The 24,702-nt window shown below is 44.4% G+C and overlaps 1 protein-coding gene across 4 annotated transcripts; it reads left to right on the forward strand.

The window, feature by feature from the left end:
• Positions 1-970: 970 nt before the first annotated feature.
• LOC131941228 (CB1 cannabinoid receptor-interacting protein 1) lies at positions 971-24,702 on the forward strand. Of its 4 annotated transcripts, XM_059300320.1 has the most exons (5): positions 977-1,104; positions 1,135-1,152; positions 17,246-17,462; positions 17,662-17,815; positions 22,222-24,702. In XM_059300320.1, exons 3-5 carry the CDS (start codon positions 17,290-17,292, stop codon positions 22,384-22,386), a joined length of 492 nt encoding a protein of 163 aa, XP_059156303.1. In that variant the 5' UTR covers positions 977-1,104; positions 1,135-1,152; positions 17,246-17,289; the 3' UTR covers positions 22,387-24,702. The 4 variants fall into 4 exon arrangements, with proteins under 4 accessions (XP_059156302.1, XP_059156303.1, XP_059156305.1 ...); XM_059300319.1 differs by having other exon boundaries at positions 971-1,152; XM_059300322.1 differs by lacking the exons at positions 977-1,104; positions 1,135-1,152 and adding an exon at positions 2,870-2,957.

Genomic DNA, 24,702 nt, shown 5'->3' on the forward strand with positions numbered 1-24,702 from the left:
ACACAAGTCCTGAAATAACGGGAGGACTACTGTGACAACAACAGACCATTGGGTAGGATTTTCTAGCCAACCATCAAGTGGGTTGTGGTCTACGAAGGATTTTCTAGCCAACCGATCAAGTGGGTTGTGGTCTACGAACGTCGGTTTACTCTACCCGATGATCTTCCACGGATCATCCCCCCCCCCCCCCCCCCCCCAAAAAAAAAAGATCGGCCGCAACCTATTGACTCACTAAACCCTGCGACGCCCCCCCCCCCCCCAAAAAAAAAACAACAACGATCGGCCACCATCTATAGACCCCCTAACTCTTACCACTCACTAAACCCTGCGACCCCCCCCCCCCCAAAACGATCGGCCGCCACCTATTGACGCCCTAAGTCTTACCACTCGCTAAACCCTGCGACCCCCCCCCCCCCCCTACTGGCTGCATGATAAACTCTAATGCAACAAGCACCAACGCTATGTGACGACCTCGCTTGAAGTAGTTTATCGCACGTGTGATAAGCTCTTGTTGTTTGAAGGTTTCTTTACAAACATGTTGTCTTGCTCGAGCTATCACGCTGTCACATTCTGACGTGGTGATATCAAATAGTGCCACATCCTACGTCACGTCACAATAGTCGTTTCTGTGACGTAATTAAAGACGCAATTTCCATCAGGTGACGACACAGCTTTGTGTGACGTCACCTTTGAACTCGCCCTTGATATTACCATTTTATAACTTCACCGTGACGCCACCAGTACCCTACTCACTCCCCCCAACCCGTGACGCCACCAACAACCCAGTCCCCCCCCCCCCCATGTAGCATCCCCCCCCCCCCTGTGACGTGACTAGCGCCACGCCTCCCCATGACCTATGGCGGAGCAAACAAATGTACGGCTCTAATCCCCCAGCTAGCTGTGACTTGGTCCACCGCTGACCTTTGACATTTGGTCACGTGCCTGTCTGGGCTACATTCTGTCACTGTCGTCAGTGAGCCAAGTCCTGTGGGTAATCACAAGCCACTGGATGGTGGATTCTCGCCCTGGATAAGCTGCTGGATAGGTCATTAATCGGTCAATGAAGGGTGGATTAGTGACAGCTCATAGGTCGATCAGTAAAAGGTCATCATAGGTCGATCAGTAAACAAAAAGGTCATCATCTTCTGGAAGGTCAGTCATACTTCTATGCTAGTTGTAAGCTAGTGTTAGGTCACTGTCTCAATGGTCACCTTTTAGGGTAACCACTAAAGACCCAGTCTACATCCCCGCTAAGGTCCCTGTGTTAACCCCCCCCCCACGAGGTACATGTATTAAATCCCCTCTAAGGTCCCTGTGTTAACCCCCACTAAGGTCCCTGTGTTAAACGCCACAACCCCCCCCCCCCCGCGAAAATGTGCGTTTCGATCAACCTTTGACTTGTACTTGTAACTAGTAGCGAGCTATAAAACTGAACCAAAATTAGATTGTGAAATCAATACAAACAATTTGACACCACCTGTAGACTTGGGCCAAATCTAGTTAATGAGATGTTAGGGACTGGTCAACTTGTTGACCTATGGTTGATGAGATGTTAGAGACTGGTCAACTTGTTGACCTATGGTTGATTGATGAGATGTTAGGGACTGGTCAACTTGTTGACCTATGGTTGATGAGATGTTAGGGACTGGTCAACTTGTTGACTTATGGTTGATGAGATGTTAGGGACTGGTCAACTTGTTGACCTATGGTTGGTTGATGAGATGTTAGGGACTGGTCAACTTGTTGACCTATGGTTGATGAGATGCTAGGGACTGGTCAACTTGTTGACCTATGGTTGATGAGATGTTAGGGACTGGTCAACTTGTTGACCTATGGTCGATGAGATGCTAGGGACTGGTCAACTTGTTGACCTATGGTTGGTTGACGAGATGTTAGACACTGGTCAACTTGTTGACCTATGGTTGGTTGATGAGATGTTAGAGACTGGTCAACTTGTTGACCTATGGTTGAATGATGAGATGTTAGGGACTGGTCAACTTGTTGACCTATGGTTGATGAGATGTTAAGGACTGGTCAACTTGTTGAACAATGGTTGATTGATGAGATGTTAGGGACTGGTCAACTTGTTGACCTCTCGTTGATGAGATGTTAGAGACCGGTCAACTTGTTGACCTATGGTTGGTTGATGAGATGTTAGGGACAGGTCAACTTGTTGACCTATGGTTGATGAGATGTTAGGGACAGGTCAACTTGTTGACCTATGGTTGATGAGATGTAGTCTCACCTAGGCTACCTTGTCTATCCTGATACCTTGTCTCACCTAAAGTGACCTGACTTAAGGTTGGGGGAGTAAAATTGACCTGATTAGGATGGGGGGGGGAATGACTGGGTGCTGATAATATAAAGTCCCCCCCCCCCCCCGTTTCCTTAACCACGGCATCAGAAGGGACGGTGTGTCCAGCCGCCTACACCTTCTTTAACGTCAGTCAGGTACCCATCAGAGCTGGGCTGTTTATACTATTTATAGACTGGAGGCAGAAATCAAAACTCGAGACTTTCGGACGGACGCTCTATCCGCCAGGCCACGCTGCCCCATGGTGGTAACTGAGGGGGGGGGGGGCGTAATGTCCGGTTTCCGGTAAGATTGTGTCCCTTATGAAGTAATAATTCGTACACTGTTTGAAGAAATTGACGTTTGGTATATGCAAGTGTAAGAGAGAACTGGATGTTTGTGGTTCTAGATCTAGTACGATGAGGTACAAACGAAACGAGGCCAGAATAAACACCAACACCGGTGTTCCTGCACGCTGTAATCTCCCAACACGCGAGAGCTATCCAGCCCTACCCGGTGCAGAATCATCTATTGATCCCATTGGTTTTTTTTTTCTATCCGTAAAGAAATGTTTTCCTCACAATTGCAATACTTTCCCCGACGGGTGCCCTGGAGGCGCCTTGTGTTTTCTGTCGGAAGATTTTCTCTCCTGCTAGACTTTCATGTAAGTAACCACTGTCACCGTATGTAGAGATTCGCGCCCTTTCTCCCCGAGTTTCCCGCCTCAAGCTGGCTAGACACCCGCGCGTGCACTGTCTGGGTCAGTTAGAGAGTCATGTTCGATAACTCTTCATTTCTAGGTAGACAATATGTTATCTCCCTTTGTTGATTATACGTCGGCTATCGCATTTTTATTGTGTTTTTTTTCGATCCCGGTTTGTTTGTTAGAGAACGAGTGAGTGGGTTTGGGTGGATTTAATACAGACCGAAATCTAATGCAGCGATCCCAAACTTTTCAGTTGAATTCATTTCTTAAGTGAGTTCAAGAAAGTTTAATTTTCATTCTAATGACATATTAAATTATGTTTTGAAATTATTTTTAAAAAATTACTATATTAATTTAAGATTTTAACAACCGAAGGAGAAATAACGGCACCCTCACTGGTTATAGATTCCGACGGGGCATTATGTTCATTGTAGTGGGGTCATCTCTAGTTGACTGTATGGGGTCATCTCTAGTTGACTGTATGGGGTCATCTCTAGTTGACTGTATGGGGTCATCTCTAGTTGACTGTATGGGGTCATCTCTAGTTGACTGTATGGGGTCATCTCTAGTTGACTGTATGGGGTCATCTCTAGTTGACTGTATGGGGTCATCTCTAGTTGACTGTATGGGGTCATCTCTAGTTGACTGTATGGGGTCATCTCTAGTTGACTGTATGGGGTCATCTCTAGTTGACTGTATGGGGTCATCTCTAGTTGACTGTATGGGGTCATCTCTAGTTGACTGTATGGGGTCATCTCTAGTTGACTGTAATGGGGTCATCTCTAGTTGACTGTAATGGGGTCATCTCTAGTTGACTGTAGTGGGGTCATCTCTAGTTGACTGTAATGGGGTCATCTCTAGTTGACTGTAATGGGGTCATCTCTAGTTGACTGTAGTGGGGTCATCTCTAGTTGACTGTAATGGGGTCATCTCTAGTTGACTGTAATGGGGTCATCTCTAGTTGACTGTAGTGGGGTCATCTCTAGTTGACTGTAATGGGTTCATCTCTAGTTGACTGTATGGGGTCATCTCTAGTTGACTGTATGGGGTCATCTCTAGTTGACTGTATGGGGTCATCTCTAGTTGACTGTAATGGGGTCATCTCTAGTTGACTGTATGTATGGGGTCATCTCTAGTTGACTGTATGGGGTCATCTCTAGTTGACTGTATGGGGGTCAACTCTAGTTGACTGTATGTATGGGGTCATCTCTCAGATTGATCCCCAGATAAATTGACGAATATTTTGAAACTGAATTAGAATTTAGCAGAAATTCTAGGCTGTAAAAACAGTATAGTTTTCATTTAAACTTAGAACAATCTTCTTCCGCATAAATTATTGTGTATTATAAATTAACAGGTTTTTTTTAAATTTCATATTCTACACCACCTCCCCCCCCCCCCACATTTTTGGCTGTATCAGAGTGTTGTGAAACGTGTTTTGACGTAATAGACGGGCTACTATAAACAGCGTTGTTTCCGTCCTGGCGTTATGGCCAGGTTTCTCACAATTTCCATGCTAATTCCATGCTGCCTCATTTAATCAATACGCGCCAGACATAAAAAAAAAACTTAAAAGAAAAAAAACAACAGCAGTCGAACAGAAGGTTGCTTCCTGGTGCTTTTAGCTGATACATGGGGGGGGGGGGGGGGGGGGGGTCGTTGGGGATGAATCGATACAAGTTTATCAAGGTGTAAAATCAATACTTGGACTTTTCGACGTGGGGTTTTCTTGGAAATATATGACGTCATTTTTTTCATTTAATCTAGACGTAGACATAGCTGCTAGCCATAGTTTAATTGGGTAGCCAATATACTATCAATATAGACGTAGACATAGCTGCTAGCCATGGTTATATTAGGCAGCCACAATTTCTTGTAGAGTAGCTAAAACATGTAACCACATTTTTGTGGCATAGCCACAGCTGCAACTTGGGGTAGCCACAGCTAACAGAATGGCAACTTGGGGTAGCCACAGCTGCAACTTGGGGTAGCCACAGCTGCAACTTGGGGTAGCCACAGCTAACAGAGTGACAACTTGGGGTAGCCACAGCTAACAGAGTGGCAACTTGGGGTAGCCACAGCTAACAGAGTGGCAACTTGGGGTAGCCACAGCTAACAGAGTGACAACTTGGGGTAGCCACAGCTAACAGAGTGGCAACTTGGGGTAGCCACAGCTAACAGAGTGACAACTTGGGGTAGCCACAGCTAACAGAGTGGCAACTTGGGGTAGCCACAGCTAACAGAGTGGCAACTTGGGGTAGCCACAGCTAACAGAGTGGCAACTTGGGGTAGCCACAGCTAACAGAGTGGCAACTTGGGGTAGCCACAGCTAACAGAGTGACAACTTGGGGTAGCCACAGCTAACAGAATGGCAACTTGGGGTAGCCACAGCTGCAACTTGGGGTAGCCACAGCTGCAACTTGGGGTAGCCACAGCTAACAGTGTAGCAACTTGGGGTAGCCACAGCTAACAGAGTGGCAACTTGGGGTAGCCACAGCTAACAGAGTGGCAACTTGGGGTAGCCACAGCTAACAGTGTAGCAACTTGGGGTAGCCACAGCTAACAGTGTAGCAACTTGGGGTAGCCACAGCTAACAGTGTAGCAACTTGGGGTAGCCACAGCTAACAGTGTAGCAACTTGGGGTAGCCACAGCTAACAGTGTAGCAACTTGGGGTAGCCACAGCTAACAGTGTAGCAACTTGGGGTAGCCACAGCTAACAGAGTGGCAACTTGGGGTAGCCACAGCTAACAGAGTGGCAACTTGGGGTAGCCACAGCTAACAGAGTGGCAACTTAGGGTAGCCACAGCTAACACAGTGGCAACTTGGGGTAGCCACAGCTAACAGAGTGGCAACTTGGGGTAGCCACAGCTAACAGAGTGGCAACTTGGGGTAGCCACAGCTAACAGAGTGGCAACTTGGGGTAGCCACAGCTAACACAGTGGCAACTTGGGGTAGCCACATCTAACAGTGTAGCAACTTGGGGTAGCCACAGCTGCAACTTGGGGTAGCCACAGCTAACAGAGTGGCAACTTGGGGTAGCCACAGCTAACAGAGTGGCAACTTGGGGTAGCCACAGCTAATAGAGTGGCAACTTGGGGTAGCCACAGCTAACAGAGTGGCAACTTGGGGTAGCCACAGCTAACAGAGTGGCAACTTGGGGTAGCCACAGCTGCAACTTGGGGTAGCCACAGCTGCAACTTGGGGTAGCCACAGCTAACAGAGTGACAACTTGGGGTAGCCACAGCTAACAGAGTGGCAACTTGGGGTAGCCACAGCTAACAGAGTGGCAACTTGGGGTAGCCACAGCTAACAGAGTGGCAACTTGGGGTAGCCACAGCTAACAGAGTGACAACTTGGGGTAGCCACAGCTAACAGAGTGGCAACTTGGGGTAGCCACAGCTAACAGAGTGGCAACTTGGGGTAGCCACAGCTAACAGAGTGGCAACTTGGGGTAGCCACAGCTAACAGAGTGGCAACTTGGGGTAGCCACATCTAACAGTGTAGCAACTTGGGGTAGCCACAGCTGCAACTTGGGGTAGCCACAGCTGCAACTTGGGGTAGCCACAGCTAACAGTGTAGCAACTTGGGGTAGCCACAGCTAACAGAGTGGCAACTTGGGGTAGCCACAGCTAACAGAGTGGCAACTTGGGGTAGCCACAGCTAACAGTGTAGCAACTTGGGGTAGCCACAGCTAACAGAGTGGCAACTTGGGGTAGCCACAGCTAACAGAGTGGCAACTTGGGGTAGCCACAGCTAACAGAGTGGCAACTTGGGGTAGCCACAGCTGCAACTTGGGGTAGCCACAGCTGCAACCCGGGGTAGCCACAGCTAACAGAGTGGCAACTTGGGGTAGCCACAGCTAATAGAGTGGCAACTTGGGGTAGCCACAGCTAACAGTGTAGCAACTTGGGGTAGCCACAGCTAACAGAGTGGCAACTTGGGGTAGCCACAGCTAACAGAGTGGCAACTTGGGGTAGCCACAGCTAACAGAGTGGCAACTTGGGGTAGACACAGCTAACAGTGTAGCAACTTGGGGTAGCCACAGCTAACAGAGTGGCAATTTGGGGTAGCCACATCTAACAGAGTGGCAACTAAGGGTAGCCACAGCTAACATCCACCTTACATCCACTAGACAACCATCATGCATCCACCTGACATCCACTAGATCCATTTCGCGGATCAATCTAACGTTTTATCGAAGACATCACGTGACAGAAGACCGTGAGTTGATTGGCCGAGAGATTCTCTTCCATTTGTTCATTAGACACACGATACAGGACAGTTTAAAATCTGGGGCAGGGTAGGACATTTAAGGACAATACACAAGCTTTTTAAATCTAGTGCAGGGTAGGACATATTAGGACAATACACCAGCTTTTTAAAACTAGGACAGGGTAGGACATTTTAGGACAATACCCAGACTTTTAAAATCTAGGACAGGGTAGGACATAAGGACAATACACAAGCTTTTTAAATCTAGTGCAGGGTAGGACATTTTAGGACAATACACCAGCTTTTTAAAACTAGGACAGGGTAGGACATTTTAGGACAATACCCAGACTTTTAAAATCTAGGACAGGGTAGGACATTTAAGGACAATACACAGGCTTTTTAAATATAGTGCAGGGTAGGACATTTTAGGACAATACACAGGCTTTTTAAATCTAGTGCAGGGTAGGACATTTTAGTACAATACACCAGCTTTTTAAAACTAGGACAGGGTAGGACATTTTAGGACAATACCCAGACTTTTAAAATCTAGGACAGGGTAGGACATTTAAGGACAATACACGAGAGTATGCGGCGAGACGACTGAAACCGACCTTATAAATGTTAGGTAAAGTCAAAGTAAGCCTTTGAAGATGTGAGGACTTGGGTGATTTGTAACAAAAGGACATTTGAGGACCTAGGGTGATTTGATACAACGTCTTTAGGATATTCTAGCTCACCGATAATTATATGTCCTATGGTCTACGTCCCATGTCATATTCTGTATGTCCAATGCTTTATGTCCTATGCTCTATGTCATATGCTCTATGTCCTATGCTGTATGTCCTATACTGTAAGTCCAATGCTCTATGTCCTATGCTCTATGTCCTATGCTCTATGTCCTATGCTGTATGTCCTATGCTTTATGTCATACACTCTATGTCCTATGCTGTATGTCCTATGCTCTATGTCCTATGCCTTATGTCCTATGCTCAATGTACTATGCTGTATGTCCTATGCTGTATGTCCTATGCTTTATGTCATACACTCTATGCCCTATGCTGTATGTCCTATGTCCTAGCCTGTATGTCCTATGATGTTTGTTCAATGCTCTATATCCATGTCCAATGCTGTATGTCCTATGCTTTATGTCATACACTATGTCCTATACTGTATATCCTATGCTCTATGTCCTATGCTGTATGTCCTATGTCCTATGCTCTATGTCCTATGCTCTATGTCCTATGCTGTATGTCATATGCCTTATGTCCTATTCTGTATGTCCTATGCCCTATGCTGTATGTCCTATGCTGATTGTCCAAGTCCAATTCTGTATGTCCTATGCTGTATATCCTATACTCTATGTCCAATGCTCTATGTCCTAAGCCCCATAAATGCAGTCAGCCACAGCAGACGGCCCTTCATTAGCTCGTGTCCAACTGTCGCCAGCAGATGCTACGTCACAAGGCCACTCACGCGCTCATTTAAATAGACCACGTGACCAGACCCCGAACTAATTTTAGATCTGACCTCGCATTAGTTTTGGTAGTGACATACTGAGGAGATTGTGGTGAGTGGTGAGTGGTAATTAACCTCGTTAACGGGATATTGTGATGACACTGTATGTGGTGTGGTGACACCGTGTGTGATGACACTGTATGTGGTGTGGTGATGCTTCTGTGTGGTGTGGTGACACCGTGTGGTGTGGTGACACTGTGTGTGGTGTGGTGACATTGTGTGTGGTGTGGTGACATTGTGTGTGGTGTGGTGACACTATGTGTGTGGTGTGGTGACACTGTGGTGTGGTGAAATGTTTGTGGTGTGGTGACATTGTGTATGGTGTGGTGACACTATGTGGTGTGGTGACACTGTGTGTGGTGTGGTGACACTGTGTGTGGTGTGATGACACTATGTGTGGTGTGGTGATACTGGTGTGTAGTGTGGTGACACTGTGTGTGGTGTGGTGACACTGTGTGGTGTGGTGACATTGTTTGTGGTGTGGTGACTGTGTGGTGAGGTGATGTTCGTGCGATGGCGGGGGGGGGGGGGGGGTAAGGGTATTTGATTTGATGAGGGGGGGGTTGCTGATGTGATATATATGACGAGATGAGGCAGCCAATCAATGTCCGCCGCTGCTGACACGTGACGGCGTAACCCGCGTGGAAGAGCCGGGTCCGGTTGAGTGGTGATTGTCCGGGTCCGGTTGAGTGGTGATTGTCCGGGTCCGGCTGAGTGGTGATTGTCCGGGTCCGGTTGAGTGGTGATTGCCGCACGAGATAAAACCCGCCATTAGCCAAACCGTTTCAACAACTTCCGGTCTCCAGCAAGGCGGCGTGGTTTTATGGGACGGTGGGGTGGGGAAAGTCTGGTGGGGTGAGGGTGTAGGTCGTCGGGTGGAGAAGAGGTTGGTGGAGAATCTATTTTAGCAAACAGAATTTGGACATTTTTAAAAATCCGGATAGGGACAGCGGGAGTTTGACTGACCACCATTACATGCAGTTTTAATGAGTGGAGGGGGGAGGTGGTCGTCAGTGACTGTGACGTCATTGGTCAACGTAAACATTGAACCAATCAGCATGCGTGTATATTATAGGATCGTGAGTTCTAAAGACTTGAACGTGGTCAGAGACTTTTCTTGATAGCAAATGAATAGGGTGAGAAAGGTAGGCTACTATCTGTGTAAAAACATTAGACGTGTTTTTGTTCTCGTTAAATACAATTTAGTTCAATGTGAGAACTGGAACCTTTAAAAAATGGAAAGCTAATTTTACTCGAAAAATGCCAATGAACCTTTTAAATTGTTTTTTTTTACTAAAAAACTCCATCGCGGATTCTTGCCTAGCCCCACTCTAGAGCTCTAGGCCAGCCATCCGTAAGTTAAGGGTTAATCTTATTTTGGACAAATACCCCGAGTGTCGGGTTTGGGAACCGTCATCACGTGGACGATGGCGCTAATGAGCAGACGATATGAGCAAACATTAACCAAGCACAGATAAGCAGCCGCCACAAATCACGTCTGCAATCACAATGGCGTAACAGCTGTCTGCGCATGCGTTGTTTACATTGTCCACGCATGACCAGAGGGCAGTGCTAGAAGCTTGCTGGAGATTTGTTGCGTGGTGTGAGCACTTGAAAAACGTCATAGCCGGGTTGGAGGTAGGTTGTTTCAAAACTTGGATTCTACTTTTTCTAAAGTAAACAAACATTGTTGTTGACATTTTTTAAAATTAATTTTTTTTATATTGCAAGATTTGAGTAATTTAATTTAAAAAAAAATACTTTTATATTGAACTAGGCCGTGTTTGTTGCTGTTAAGTGGTATAACGTGTCCCAAAGTTTAGGTTAGCCTTGTTGATTTGTTTAGCTTGCGGTTTGTTTAGTCTATGATTATGGTTTGTTTAGCTATGCAGCCATTGATATGATGCGGCAGGGTTGAGTTATGATTAATGTAGCTAAAAGTGTTGTGTAAGAACTACTACATGATGTGGGGACAGTGTGGTTAGAAAGACTTTTCTTCCCGTCTTGTGACGCTGACATTTTTTTTTAAAAATATATAAATTAGGAAATTTCACAATTTTACGTTTTGAGGATTATATATTTACCCTCTGTATATATATATATATATATATATATATATATATATATATATATATATATATATATATATATATATGTGTGTGTGTGTGTGTGTGAGAGAGAGAGAGTAAACCTAAGCCGTCACAGACGAATGACCACCAGACGTATGACCACCAGACGTATGACCACCAGACGAATGACCACCAGACGAATGACCACCAGACGTATGACCACCAGACGTATGACCACTAGACGTATGACCACCAGACGAACGAGTCCTACTCCTGCCCTATTCTAGCCCATCATTGAGCCAATATTTTCCCCGATTGCCTTTAATTCATCTAACCAGTTGCCCCACTCCTTCAGTGCTAGATGACGTAGTCAATGGTTTCCTTCCCAGCCCTGACAATGCCAGCTGGTCCAAGAGTCGAGGGGTGCCCGGGGGTGGGGTTAGCCTTCTTTTGTCCCCCTCTGTTACATAGGTCTCGGTCTGAGCGTTATGTCGCTGCTCCCCATGTAAACCTAGCGCCGCCCTGTGATTGTACTCATCAGAAAAATAAGCGCCCTAAGATTGTAATTTGTACTCATTAGAAAAATAAGCGCCCTGTGATTGTACTCATCAGAAAAATAAGCGCCCTGTGAATGTACTCATTAGAAAAATAAGCGCCCTGTGATTGTACTCATCAGAAAAATAAGCGCCCTGCGATTGTACTCATCAGAAAAATAAGCGCCCTGTGATTGTACTCATCAGAAAAATAAGCGCCCTATGATTGTACTCATCAGAAAAATAAGCGCCCTGTGATTGTACTCATCAGAAAAATAAGCGCCCTGTGATTGTACTCATCAGAAAAATAAGCGCCCTATGATTTTACTCATCAGAAAAATAAGCGCCCTATGATTTTACTCATCAGAAAAATAAGCGCCCTATGATTTTACTCATCAGAAAAATAAGCGCCCTATGATTGTATTAGTCAGGAGAAAATAGGCGCCCGCGATTCTATTTATTAATAGACAAAAATACCACCCGATAAATGTATCAATCGGAAGTAAAAAAAAAAAATTCGGTACCTCCACCACGCTACATCACTGGAAGCTCGCCCTATAAAAAACCAACCACATTTTAATGACACAAATCAGCAACTATAATTGGTCCACTTAGAAACAAATCCGAATAATTTGCTTCATTAATTCCTTGTAAAGATAGCGGACAGCGAAGTTTAAATTCTCTGATCGACTGGATCTTGTCTCATCCCTAACCAACTTGCCTCCAACCTGACGATAAACTGTCGTCTGTTTGGGCCAACCTGCCCCTAACCAACTTGCCTCCAACCTGACGATAAACTGTCGTCTGTGTGGGCCAACCTGCCCCTAACCAACTTGCCTCCAACCTGACGATAAACTCTCGTCTGTTTGGGCCAACCTGCCCCCAACCAACTTCCCACCAACCTGACGATTAACTCTCGTCTGTTTGGGCCAACCTGCCCCCAACCAACTTGCCTTCAACCTGACGATAAACTCTCGTCTGTTTGGGCCAACCTGCCCCCAACCAACTTGGGTTCAGAAGTTTTGTTACAAACTTACGCTTTGGTTCAGAAGTTGTGTTACAAACTTACGCTTTGGTTCAGAAGTTGTGTTACAAACTTGACACTTGGGTTCAGAAGTTGTGTTACAAACTTGACATTTGGGTTCAGAAATTGTGTTACAAACTTGACACTTGGGTTCAGAAGGTGTGTTACAAACTTGACACTTGGGTTCAGAAGTTGTGTTACAAACTTGACACTTGGGTTCAGAAATTGTGTTACAAACTTGACACTTGGGTTCAGAAGTTGTGTTACAAACTTGACACTTGGGTTCAGAAGTTTTGTTACAAACTTACGCTTTGGTTCAGAAGTTTTGTTACAAACTTACGCTTTGGTTCAGAAGTTGTGTTACAAACTTGACACTTGGGTTCAGAAGTTGTGTTACAAACTTGACACTTGGGTTCAGAAGTTGTGCTACAAACTTGACACTTGGGTTCAGAAGTTGTGCTACAAACTTGACACTTGGGTTCAGAAATTGTGTTACAAACTTACGCTTTGGTTCAGAAGTTGTGTTACAAACTTGACACTTGGGTTCAGAAGTTGTGTTACAAACTTGACACTTGGGTTCAGAAGTTGTGTTACAAACTTGACACTTGGGTTCAGAAGTTGTGCTACAAACTTGACACTTGGGTTCAGAAGTTGTGCTACAAACTTGACACTTGGGTTCAGAAATTGTGTTACAAACTTACGCTTTGGTTCAGAAGTTGTGTTACAAACTTGACACTTGGGTTCAGAAGTTGTGTTACAAACTTGACACTTGGGTTCAGAAGTTGTGTTACAAACTTGACACTTGGGTTCAGAAGTTGTGTTACAAACTTGACACTTGGGTTCAGAAGTTGTGTTACAAACTTGACACTTGGGTTCAGAAGTTGTGCTACAAACTTACGCTTTGGTTCAGAAGTTGTGTTACAAACTTACGCTTTGGTTCAGAAGTTGTGTTACAAACTTGACACTTGGGTTCAGAAATTGTGTTACAAACTTGACACTTGGGTTCAGAAGTTGTGTTACAAACTTGACACTTGGGTTCAGAAGTTGTGTTACAAACTTGACACTTGGGTTCAGAAGTTGTGTTACAAACTTGACACTTGGGTTCAGAAGTTGTGTTACAAACTTGACACTTGGGTTCAGAAGTTGTGTTACAAACTTGACACTTGGGTTCAGAAATTGTGTTACAAACTTGACACTTGGGTTCAGAAGTTGTGTTACAAACTTGACACTTGGGTTCAGAAGTTGTGTTACAAACTTGACACTTGGGTTCAGAAGTTTTGTTACAAACTTACGCTTTGGTTCAGAAGTTTTGTTACAAACTTACGCTTTGGTTCAGAAGTTGTGTTACAAACTTGACACTTGGGTTCAGAAGTTGTGTTACAAACTTGACACTTGGGTTCAGAAGTTGTGCTACAAACTTGACACTTGGGTTCAGAAGTTGTGCTACAAACTTGACACTTGGGTTCAGAAATTGTGTTACAAACTTACGCTTTGGTTCAGAAGTTGTGTTACAAACTTGACACTTGGGTTCAGAAGTTGTGTTACAAACTTGACACTTGGGTTCAGAAGTTGTGTTACAAACTTGACACTTGGGTTCAGAAGTTGTGCTACAAACTTACGCTTTGGTTCAGAAGTTGTGTTACAAACTTACGCTTTGGTTCAGAAGTTGTGCTACAAACTTACGCTTTGGTTCAGAAGTTGTGTTACAAACTTACGCTTTGGTTCAGAAGTTGTGTTACAAACTTACGCTTTGGTTCAGAAGTTGTGTTACAAACTTGACACTTGGGTTCAGAAGTTGTGTTACAAACTTGACACTTGGGTTCAGAAGTTGTGCTACAAACTTACGCTTTGGTTCAGAAGTTGTGTTACAAACTTGACACTTGGGTTCAGAAGTTGTGTTACAAACTTGACACTTGGGTTCAGAAGTTGTGTTACAAACTTGACACTTGGGTTCAGAAGTTGTGTTACAAACTTGACACTTGGGTTCAGAAATTGTGTTACAAACTTGACACTTGGGTTCAGAAGTTGTGCTACAAACTTGACACTTGGGTTCAGAAGTTGTGCTACAAACTTGACACTTGGGTTCAGAAATTGTGTTACAAACTTGACACTTGGGTTCAGAAATTGTGTTACAAACTTGACACTTGGGTTCAGAAGTTGTGTTACAAACTTGACACTTGGGTTCAGAAGTTGTGTTACAAACTTGACACTTGGGTTCAGAAGTTGTGTTACAAACTTGACACTTGGGTTCAGAAGTTGTGTTACAAACTTGACACTTGGGTTCAGAAGTTGTGTTACAAACTTGACACTTGGGTTCAGAAGTTGTGTTACAAACTTGACACTTGGGTTCAGAAGTTGTGTTACAAACTTGACACTTGGGTTCAGAAGTTGTGTTACAAACTTGACACTTGTGTTCAGAAGTTGTGTTACAAACTTGACACTTGGGTTCAGAAGTTGTGTTACAAACTTGACACTTGGGTTCAGAAGTTGTGTTACAAACTTGACACTTGGGTTCAGAAGTTGTGTTACAAACTTGACACTTGGGTTCAGAAGTTGTGTTACAAACTTGACACTTGTGTTCAGAAGTTGTGTTACAAACTTGACACTTGGGTTCAGAAGTTGTGTTACAAACTTGACACTTGGGTTCAGAAGTTGTGTTACAAACTTGACACTTGGGTTCAGAAGTTGTGTTACAAACTTGACACTTTGGTTCAGAAGTTGTGTTACAAACTTGACACTTGGGTTCAGAAGTTGTGTTACAAACTTGACACTTGGGTTCAGAAATTGTGTTACAAACTTGACACTTGGGTTCAGAAGTTGTGTTACAAACTTGACACTTGGGTTCAGAAGTTTTGTTACAAACTTACGCTTTGGTTCAGAAGTTTTGTTACAAACTTACGCTTTGGTTCAGAAGTTGTGTTACAAACTTGACACTTGGGTTCAGAAGTTGTGTTACAAACTTGACACTTGGGTTCAGAAGTTGTGCTACAAACTTGACACTTGGGTTCAGAAGTTGTGCTACAAACTTGACACTTGGGTTCAGAAGTTGTGTTACAAACTTGACACTTGGGTTCAGAAGTTGTGTTACAAACTTGACACTTGGGTTCAGAAGTTGTGTTACAAACTTGACACTTTGGTTCAGAAGTTGTGTTACAAACTTGACACTTGGGTTCAGAAGTTGTGTTACAAACTTGACACTTGGGTTCAGAAGTTGTGTTACAAACTTGACACTTGGGTTCAGAAGTTGTGTTACAAACTTGACACTTGGGTTCAGAAGTTGTGTTACAAACTTGACACTTGGGTTCAGAAGTTGTGCTACAAACTTACGCTTTGGTTCAGAAGTTGTGTTACAAACTTACGCTTTGGTTCAGAAGTTGTGCTACAAACTTACGCTTTGGTTCAGAAGTTGTGTTACAAACTTACGCTTTGGTTCAGAAGTTGTGTTACAAACTTGACACTTGGGTTCAGAAATTGTGTTACAAACTTACGCTTTGGTTCAGAAGTTGTGTTACAAACTTACGCTTTGGTTCAGAAGTTGTGTTACAAACTTGACACTTGGGTTCAGAAGTTGTGTTACAAACTTGACACTTGGGTTCAGAAGTTGTGTTACAAACTTGACACTTGGGTTCAGAAGTTGTGTTACAAACTTGACACTTGGGTTCAGAAGTTGTGTTACAAACTTGACACTTGTGTTCAGAAGGTGTGTTACAAACTTGACACTTGGGTTCAGAAGTTGTGTTACAAACTTGACACTTGGGTTCAGAAGTTGTGTTACAAACTTGACACTTGGGTTCAGAAGTTGTGTTACAAACTTGACACTTGGGTTCAGAAGTTGTGTTACAAACTTGACACTTGGGTTCAGAAGTTGTGTTACAAACTTGACACTTGGGTTCAGAAGTTGTGTTACAAACTTGACACTTGGGTTCAGAAGTTGTGCTACAAACTTGACACTTGGGTTCAGAAGTTGTGCTACAAACTTGACACTTGGGTTCAGAAGTTGTGTTACAAACTTGACATTTGGGTTCAGAAGTTGTGTTACAAACTTGACACTTGGGTTCAGAAATTGTGTTACAAACTTGACACTTGGGTTCAGAAGTTGTGCTACAAACTTGACACTTGGGTTCAGAAGTTGTGTTACAAACTTGACATTTGGGTTCAGAAGTTGTGTTACAAACTTGACACTTTGGTCGCTAGGGTCTGGTTGTATCCGGGGTACTTATGACTTATTCCTGACACCTCGAACCCATAAGTCGGTCAAAAGTATTTAAACAAGGAAGTTTGATATGTGTTATGGTTTCCCGTGTTTGTTTTAGTTTTTTTTTTTTTGCATCTATATTAGTAGTTGTGAATACATTTCTTTATAAAGTTGCGTTATTCTTTAGTATTATTTATTCTAATAATCAAGAGAAGAAATTGCTTTTTAATTTGCTTTATTTTTTAGTAAAAAAAAACTATTTAAATGGGCTTTATGGAAGCCCCTTTTAGACTATTTAAAGTGGAGCAATAAGTCGTGGAAGTTTGCCTAACTTTCATACTACATTCTCTAGTCGCTATCTTTAAAGCAAGGGTTGTCGTTATGGTTGGCGTAGAGTCACTGGCCAACCATTTTCTTGTACCAATATCTGGGTATGGCCAACCATTTTCTTGTACCAATATCTGGGTACGGCCAACCATTTTCTTGTACCAATATGTGGGTACGGCTAACCATTTTCTTGTACCAATATCTGGTTACGGCTAACCATTTTCTTGTACCAATATCTGGGTACGGCTAACCATTTTCTTGTACCAATGTGGCCACGGCCAACCATTTTCTTGTACCAATATCTGGGTACGGCCAACCATTTTCTTGTACCAATATGTGGGTACGGCTAACCATTTGTGTGTGCTTCCAGTTGCCGTGGGCGAGCGACCTTGAGATGCGAGCTGACCTTGAAGCATGAGCTGCTGTGGCGTGTTCAAGCTCCAGTTCTCCCTGCGGCGGTCAGAGGACGACGGCCCGGTCTTCAAGAAACAAGATGGCGACCGTTTTGAGAGCGCCATCACCGTCAAGCTCAACGCCAACACCAAGTACACCGTCTTCCTCACCAGCCGCCCCGCCCGCAGTATCAAGTGAGTACCACCTCACGGCGACCTTTTGTCGGAACCATTTTTTTTCTTGGCTTTTTTTTTTCTAAACTTGTTTCTGTTGACTTTTAAAAATTAAAATGAATTAACTTTAAATGTTACGTTTCTCCGATGTTAATACAACCATCTTAAGAGTTCAAGTGTGTTGCGTGTTGTGAACAAATCAAGTTCCGGTTGTCCACAGAAAGGTTTTTCTAAAAGCCGAGAAGCTGGAGATCAACCAACAAAGACCAGAGAGAGCAGACGACAACTGTAACGTGTACCACGCTGATTGGTCCACCATCGGCTTTGACGTCAACAAGAGTAACGTCAGGACGTATCTGCCCATAGTCATAGAGGTGTGTCGTGTTATAGGTGTGTCGTCTAGTGTTGGAGGTGTGTCGTGTTATAGGTGTGTCATGTTATAGGTGTGTCGTCTAGTGTTGGAGGTGTGTCGTGTTATAGGTGTGTCGTCTAGTGTTGGAGGTGTGTCGTGTTATAGGTGTGTCGTGTTATAGGTGTGTCGTCTAGTGTTATAGGTGTGTCGTCTAGTGTTGGAGGTGTGTCGTGTTATAGGTGTGTCGTGTTATAGGTGTGTCGTCTAGTGTTATAGGTGTGTCGTCTAGTGTTGGAGGTGTGTCATGTTATAGGTGTGTCGTCTGGCGTTGGAGGTGTGTTGTGTTATAGGTGTGTCGTGTTGTGTTATAGGTGTGTCGTGTAGTGTTGAAGGTGTGTCGTGTAATGTTATAGGTGTGTCGTCTGGTGTTATAGGTGTGTCGTGTTATAGGTGTGTCGTCTGGTGTTATAGGTGTGTCGTGTTATAGGTGTGTCGTCTGGTGTTATAGGTGTGTCGTGTTATAGGTGTGTCGTCTGGTGTTGGAGGTGTGTCGTCCGGTGTTGGGGGTTTTGTCGTCCGGTGTTGGGGGTGTGTCGTGTAATGTTATAGATGTGTCGTCTGGTGTTGGGGTTGTGTTGTCTAATGGGCTGGGGATGTTATGTGAAGATTTTCTCTACATATAGACCACATTGTTTACTTGTTTGATGTAGCGATATTGTCACATGCTTTAAGCATTTCACTCACAGCGGCCCTATCCGCCCCCCCCCCCCCCTAAGTAAAGGCCAGACACAATCCACTACACTAACCATTACCTTAACCAACTCACCCTAAACCTTACCCCCCCCCCTAAGTAAAGGCCAGACACAATCCACTACACTAACCATTACCTTAACCAGCTCACCCTAAACTTTACCCCCTCCCTAGATCGCGATGTTTGTCTACCAGTAGCTTTGGGTCAAGAGGGTGGGAGGGGTGAGGGGGCTGGTCACGTGTCTCCCGGGACGAAATCCGGCTCCTAACAGGAAATTAAAAAAAGATGGGAGATACTGGACCGAGCCTTCAACACCCCCCCCCCCCCCCCCGACAGCTTCCCAACGCATGGATATTGTATTTCTTTCTTACATCGGGTTTGTTAGTAAGAACAAAGGGAAACAACTTCAGAAAGAAAAACGTTTTATCTAATCCACACATTTTTTTTTATTGTTGTGAGTTGTTCCCCTTTCTACCCTGTCGTTACCCCCTTTTTTCCAAGAAGTTGCCATCTCTGCCCATTTGTTGCCCTATAAAAATGTGTTACCCTTTCTGCCCAGTTGTTAACCTCTCTGTCCAGTAGCTGCCCTTTCTGCCCAGTAGCTGCCCTTTCTGCCCAGTAGTCGCTGAAACCTGGCCAGCATTGATCGATTCCAAATTAACTTGTAATTTTCCCTCGTCTTGACCAGCTTTTGAGCAGACGTACACATTAATCGATGGCTGCCATCGATTTGTTCAAGAGAATCGTTAATTGATGACGTCATGGGCACTAGGGCCTAGGACGGTTTTTTAAACTCAGGATACTTGAAAGAAAAATCAAGCAAACCTAGTGTTTGCCACTCGATACCGTGTCGCGATACCTGGGGCATACTGTATCGATACTTTTTTGTAATCAAATCCGATTCCTGCTTTATTCGGTTGTTAATGTCAGATTGATTCATTGGCTTCGTTTTAAAGCTGGCGTGTGTGTGCGTGTGATGGAGGGAGGGGGGGCAATTATTTTTTATAATGTCAGTAACATTGGCGATGCAATCAACAGTATTATATTTAAAATAACCAAGACATGTTAATACCAAAGTAAAAAATAATTGACTAACTCCGCCTACCATTGAAAGTATGTGCCTACCATTGAGAGCATCTACGCCTACCATTGAGAGTATGGGCCTACCATTGAGAGTATATGGCGACCATTTCGGCCTATGTATTCCTATCTTTTATCCTGCTACATAGCGTCCTAACATCACACTGTGTGTATGTGTGCGCTGAGTGCGTTAAGATTAAGCTCAGGATGACAGTGAGCTCAACACAAGGGCCCTGTACTCCCACTTGTCCGGGCGGGCCAACAGATATTCTGTCCGTCAAGGGGAGGCGACTCACGGGGAGGTAACGGTGAGAGGGGAGACAATAGAACAAATTAGATTCGATCAACGCTACTGGAAAAGGACATTATTCCTCGTCATCCCCTTCCCCCCTCAACAGTACCACCAAGTATATTCCCACCCCCACCCATTTCACAAAAACTAAAGTAGGACACCCCCTCGCCCCCCCCCCCCCAAAAAAAAAAAATCACTGTCTCCGTGTCTAGTCATGGACAAGAATCCCATTGATCATTCGGATTCTGGTGGATGTTTTTTTTTTAAATATTTAATATACATTATTTAGACGGGGTCGTTACCGCGGGAAGGGGGGGTGGGAAGTGTTACTGAGTTAATGAATCTTTCGGTAATGGTGGGGGAAGGGACTGGTCAGGTGTAATGTCCTTGTCCCCCACATCACTTGGTCAACATTTGTACACTGTCAGTCGTGTCAGTCCTCCTTTGGTGTCTGCAGGGGAAAAACCAAAACTGATGACGCCGCTATGACAGTCCTATATTGCTGACTCCACTCATGACAGTCCTATATTGCTGACTCCACTCATGACAGTCCTATATTGCTGACTCCACTCATGACAGTCCTATATTGCTGACTCCACTCATGACAGTCCTATATTGCTGACTCCACTCATGACAGTCATATATTGCTGACTCCACTCATGACAGTCCTATATTGCTGACTCCACTTATGACAGTCCTATATTGCTGACTCCACTCATGACAGTCCTATATTGCTGACTCCACTCATGACAGTCCCATATTGCTGACTCCACTCATGACAGTCCCATATTGCTGACTCCACTCATGACAGTCCTATATTGCTGACTCCACTTATGACAGTCCTATAGTGCTGACTCGACTATGACTCCACTAGCCGGACGAGCCCTACATCACATATCGTCCAGATTTTGGCAAAATTAATTACATCCAGTATGTAATTAACATTCTTTATTCTGTCCGCCCACTGATTAATTTTACAAACACGTGCGAAGCTAATGAATAATTGTTGCACGTGAAGTTGACGCTGCCGGTTAAAATAACTCATCATCCCTCACATCCCGATTCTATCCCTAACATCCTTGACTCATGATGCCGCTATCCTTATTGAGCTATCCTTAATTTTTTCTTCTTCAATATCACCGTTCATTTTTTTTATTCCCAACACTATCCCTATAACCCTCCCCTATCCTAAAAAAAACCCCTCTATCCTTAGCGCCACACCCCTCTATATCTCTAACCCTACGAACTTCATTTCCGCTGCTCCCCCCCGCCCCCTCCCCATTGATTTTTCATTGAGCGAGATTGACGTCACGGCGGGAGAAGGGAGATAACGTGGCTTGTAACTGGACAAGGGAGATAAAAGAATTATGATGCTATGGGCTAGGAATGCAAATCACTTGGACTCAGTTTTTGGCAAGAGCTCACTTTTTTCCCAACAACGGTAGCGATGCTCTGGCCGTCCCAGGGATGCTGGTACAGTGAGTTTCATCCCTGCTGCCTGCACGTGGGACAGTCTTGACCCCCCTGCTATGCTGTCATGAGACAGTGTTGACCCCTCCTACTATGCTGTCATGAGACAGTCTTGACCCCTCCTGCTATGTTGTCATGAGACAGTGTTGACCCCTCCTGCTATGCTGTCATGAGACAGTCTTGACCCCCCTGCTATGCTGTCATGAGACAGTCTTGACCCCCCTGCTATGCTGTCATGAGACAGTCTTGACCCCCCTGCTATGCTGTCATGAGACAGTGTTGACCCCTCCTGCTATGTTGTCATGAGACAGTGTTGACCGATGACAGGAGTTATCTACAAATGGTCACCTTCCTCTGGCCAACCACACTTAAAATGGCCACCTCTCTCTGGCCAACCACACTTAAAATGGCCACCTTCCTTAGACAAACCAAATTGTTTTACCTGGGTCCATTGGGTCAGCTACCCTGATTGGGTTGACCCCCTAAAAGAGTGGGGTCATCCCACTTACCCCCCCCCCCCCCCGGGTCACCTAACCAAGCCGGACAATGCAATGTGTTATGCCGGATGAGCGTCACTGTTCGCTTGTGGTGAATCGATAGACTAGGGCTGAGGACACCTTTTTGTTGGCTAGTGCTGGAGCTAGATCTAGTACAAGCACGCAGACTTTCTTTACAATCTATACTTAGTTCAGAATTTGTTTACAGTTGGTTGTCCAATCTATACTTAGCTCAGAATTTGTTTACAGTTTGTTGTCCAATCTATAATTAGCTCAGAATTTGCATCTACATACACTATTAAGTAATTACCGTTAACAGGTTAATTTTTTTTTACTAGATGGACAGTGGCCTACGAGTGGAAACGAAACTGCAAGTGAAAGTATATCCGGAAACGGAAACGACGCACTGCAAGTGGGGTGATGAACTTCACATGCTCGACCTTGAATGCGCGGTGAAGGCCGACAAGACGGCGGTCGAGATCAGGAAAGTGCAGTACATCTAGCTGTTCAGCTGCTCGGAGTGCAGTACATCTAGCTGTTCAGCTGCTCGGAGTGCAGTACATCTAGCTGTTCAGCTGCTCGGAGTGCAGTACATCTAGCTGTTCAGCTACTCGGAGTGCAGTACATCTAGCTGTTCAGCTGCTCGGAGTGCTGTACATCTAGCTGTTCAGCTGCTCGGAGTGCAGTACATCTAGTTGTTCAGCTACTCGGAGTGCAGTACATCTAGCTGTTCAGCTGTTCGGAGTGCTGTACATCTAAGCTGTTCAGCTGCTCGGAGTGCCGTACATCTAGCTGTTCAGCTGCTCGGAGATCTTGAAAACTTTTTGTAGTATTTCAGTTTAGCCATACCCTCCCTATTCTAGAACTATACCGCTGGTGGCGATACTTCAATACTAAACCCTAGTCATGCAACAGTATAAATCTGATCCAAATGATCTCAACGCCACCGGCCACAACACCTTAATACGCTACATTACATGGCCGGCTAATACCGCAGTACAAAATATGAGGGTATGGCTAATCGATGAGAACATTCCCATCAACATATAAATTGCTTGCTTGTGTGGAGTGACAAAAGACGATATGATTGGCTCACCACTGAGGCGGCTCAAGCTTCCAACTGTCACGGATGGCGCATGGGGCTACTGGTGCAAGGTGGGCAGACGACAGGCCTAATGCATTCGTGACGTCAGCATAGTGGGGGCTCTCAGCCCCACACATACCATGGGCAGTGTGGGGGCTCTCAGCCCCACACATACCATGGGCAGAGTGGAGGGCATACCATGGGCATTGTGGGGGCTCTCAGCCCCACACATACCATGGGCAGTGTGGGGGCTCTCAGCGCCACACATACCATGGGCAGTGTGGGGGCTCTCAGCCCCACACATACCATGGGCAGAGTGGGGGCTCTCAGCCCCACACATACCATGGGCAGTGTGGGGGCTCTCAGCCCCACACATACCATGGGCAGAGTGGGGGCTCTCAGCCCCACACATACCATGGGCAGTGTGGGGGCTCTCAGCCCCACACATACCATGGGCAGTGTGGGGGCTCTCAGCCCCACACATACCATGGGCAGAGTGGGGGCTCTCAGCCCCACACATACCATGGGCAGTGTGGGGGCTCTCAGCCCCACACATACCATGGGCAGTGTGGGGGCTCTCAGCCCCACACATATCATAGTTTTGTAGCAGTTATTTCCACACAATATGGGTTGTGTGTGTGGAGGGGGGAGGTAACTAGTCTCAGATAAAAAAAGGTTTGTGTTACTAGAAATACTAGAAAACGTGTGTAATAAAACTGAAATAGATAATTGTGATGTTATGAGAGAATTTTAAAACAAAAATTATTTTGGCTCAATTATGAAACAGGCGAAATTAAGGTATTTGTCCAACAATTTGCGAAGAATAGAACACAAAATCCTCCCCCCCCCCCCTCTTTGCCCCCACACACACTTGCATTCTTTTTGAAGTAAATAATTTGAAATTTTAAAAATCCATTATGTTTATATTTTACAAGTGTATATTTTATAAATGCCAAAAGATGACCCAACCAAAAGATGTCATAAATGTCATAGCTCAAACTGTGATGCCACGGGGAATTACTCTACATATATTCTATTTATATCTTGTAATAAGGGAAATTACTGGTGGCGTGAGAATGAAAGGGTGGGGATGACGTCATGTGCTGTGAGTTGTTTTATCTATAAGTATTAAGTGTGATCTGATAGTGAAGGGTTTTTTGTTTACTTTGGTGAGCACTAACTAGTTCTTTTTTTTTTAGCAATTAGCATAATATATGTGTCCGTGTTCTTAGTGGTCAATAAGAAATGTTTGATGTACCAAGCTAAATTTAGATGATGGTAGATTTTAACAATGTCTGTGTGTTGTTGTAATTACACTTTTGGGAAATGAAACAGAAACCATGTATTAATGTTGTAGTGTTAGATTGCGTGTGTATGTATTCTACCCATTAATATGCTAGATTTTTTTAAATTTTAAAGTAAAATGTATACAACTTTGCTGATGTATGTTATTTATAATTTAACTATTTTATTTTGATCATTTTAAAATATGAGATACATATGAATTATTCTTGATATTTTGGCAATATTTTTCCATATATTTCCCCCCTCTTTAGCATTGATGGACTTATACATTCAATGATTCTTGGTGTCTTCGGTGTAAATATGCAGCATTTTATTTTAACCTGATATTTTATGCAAAATCTGGCCACTATCGGGCTAGACAATGCCGGCTTGCACTATGTAAATGTGTTGCAATATTGGATAGCAATAAAGCTTAAAACTGTTTCTGCTA

This window comes from Physella acuta, unplaced genomic scaffold, assembly GCF_028476545.2.
Source record: "Physella acuta isolate Inbredline_101_S28 unplaced genomic scaffold, ASM2847654v3 ptg000353l, whole genome shotgun sequence".
In the NCBI taxonomy this organism is placed as follows: domain Eukaryota; kingdom Metazoa; phylum Mollusca; class Gastropoda; family Physidae; genus Physella; species Physella acuta.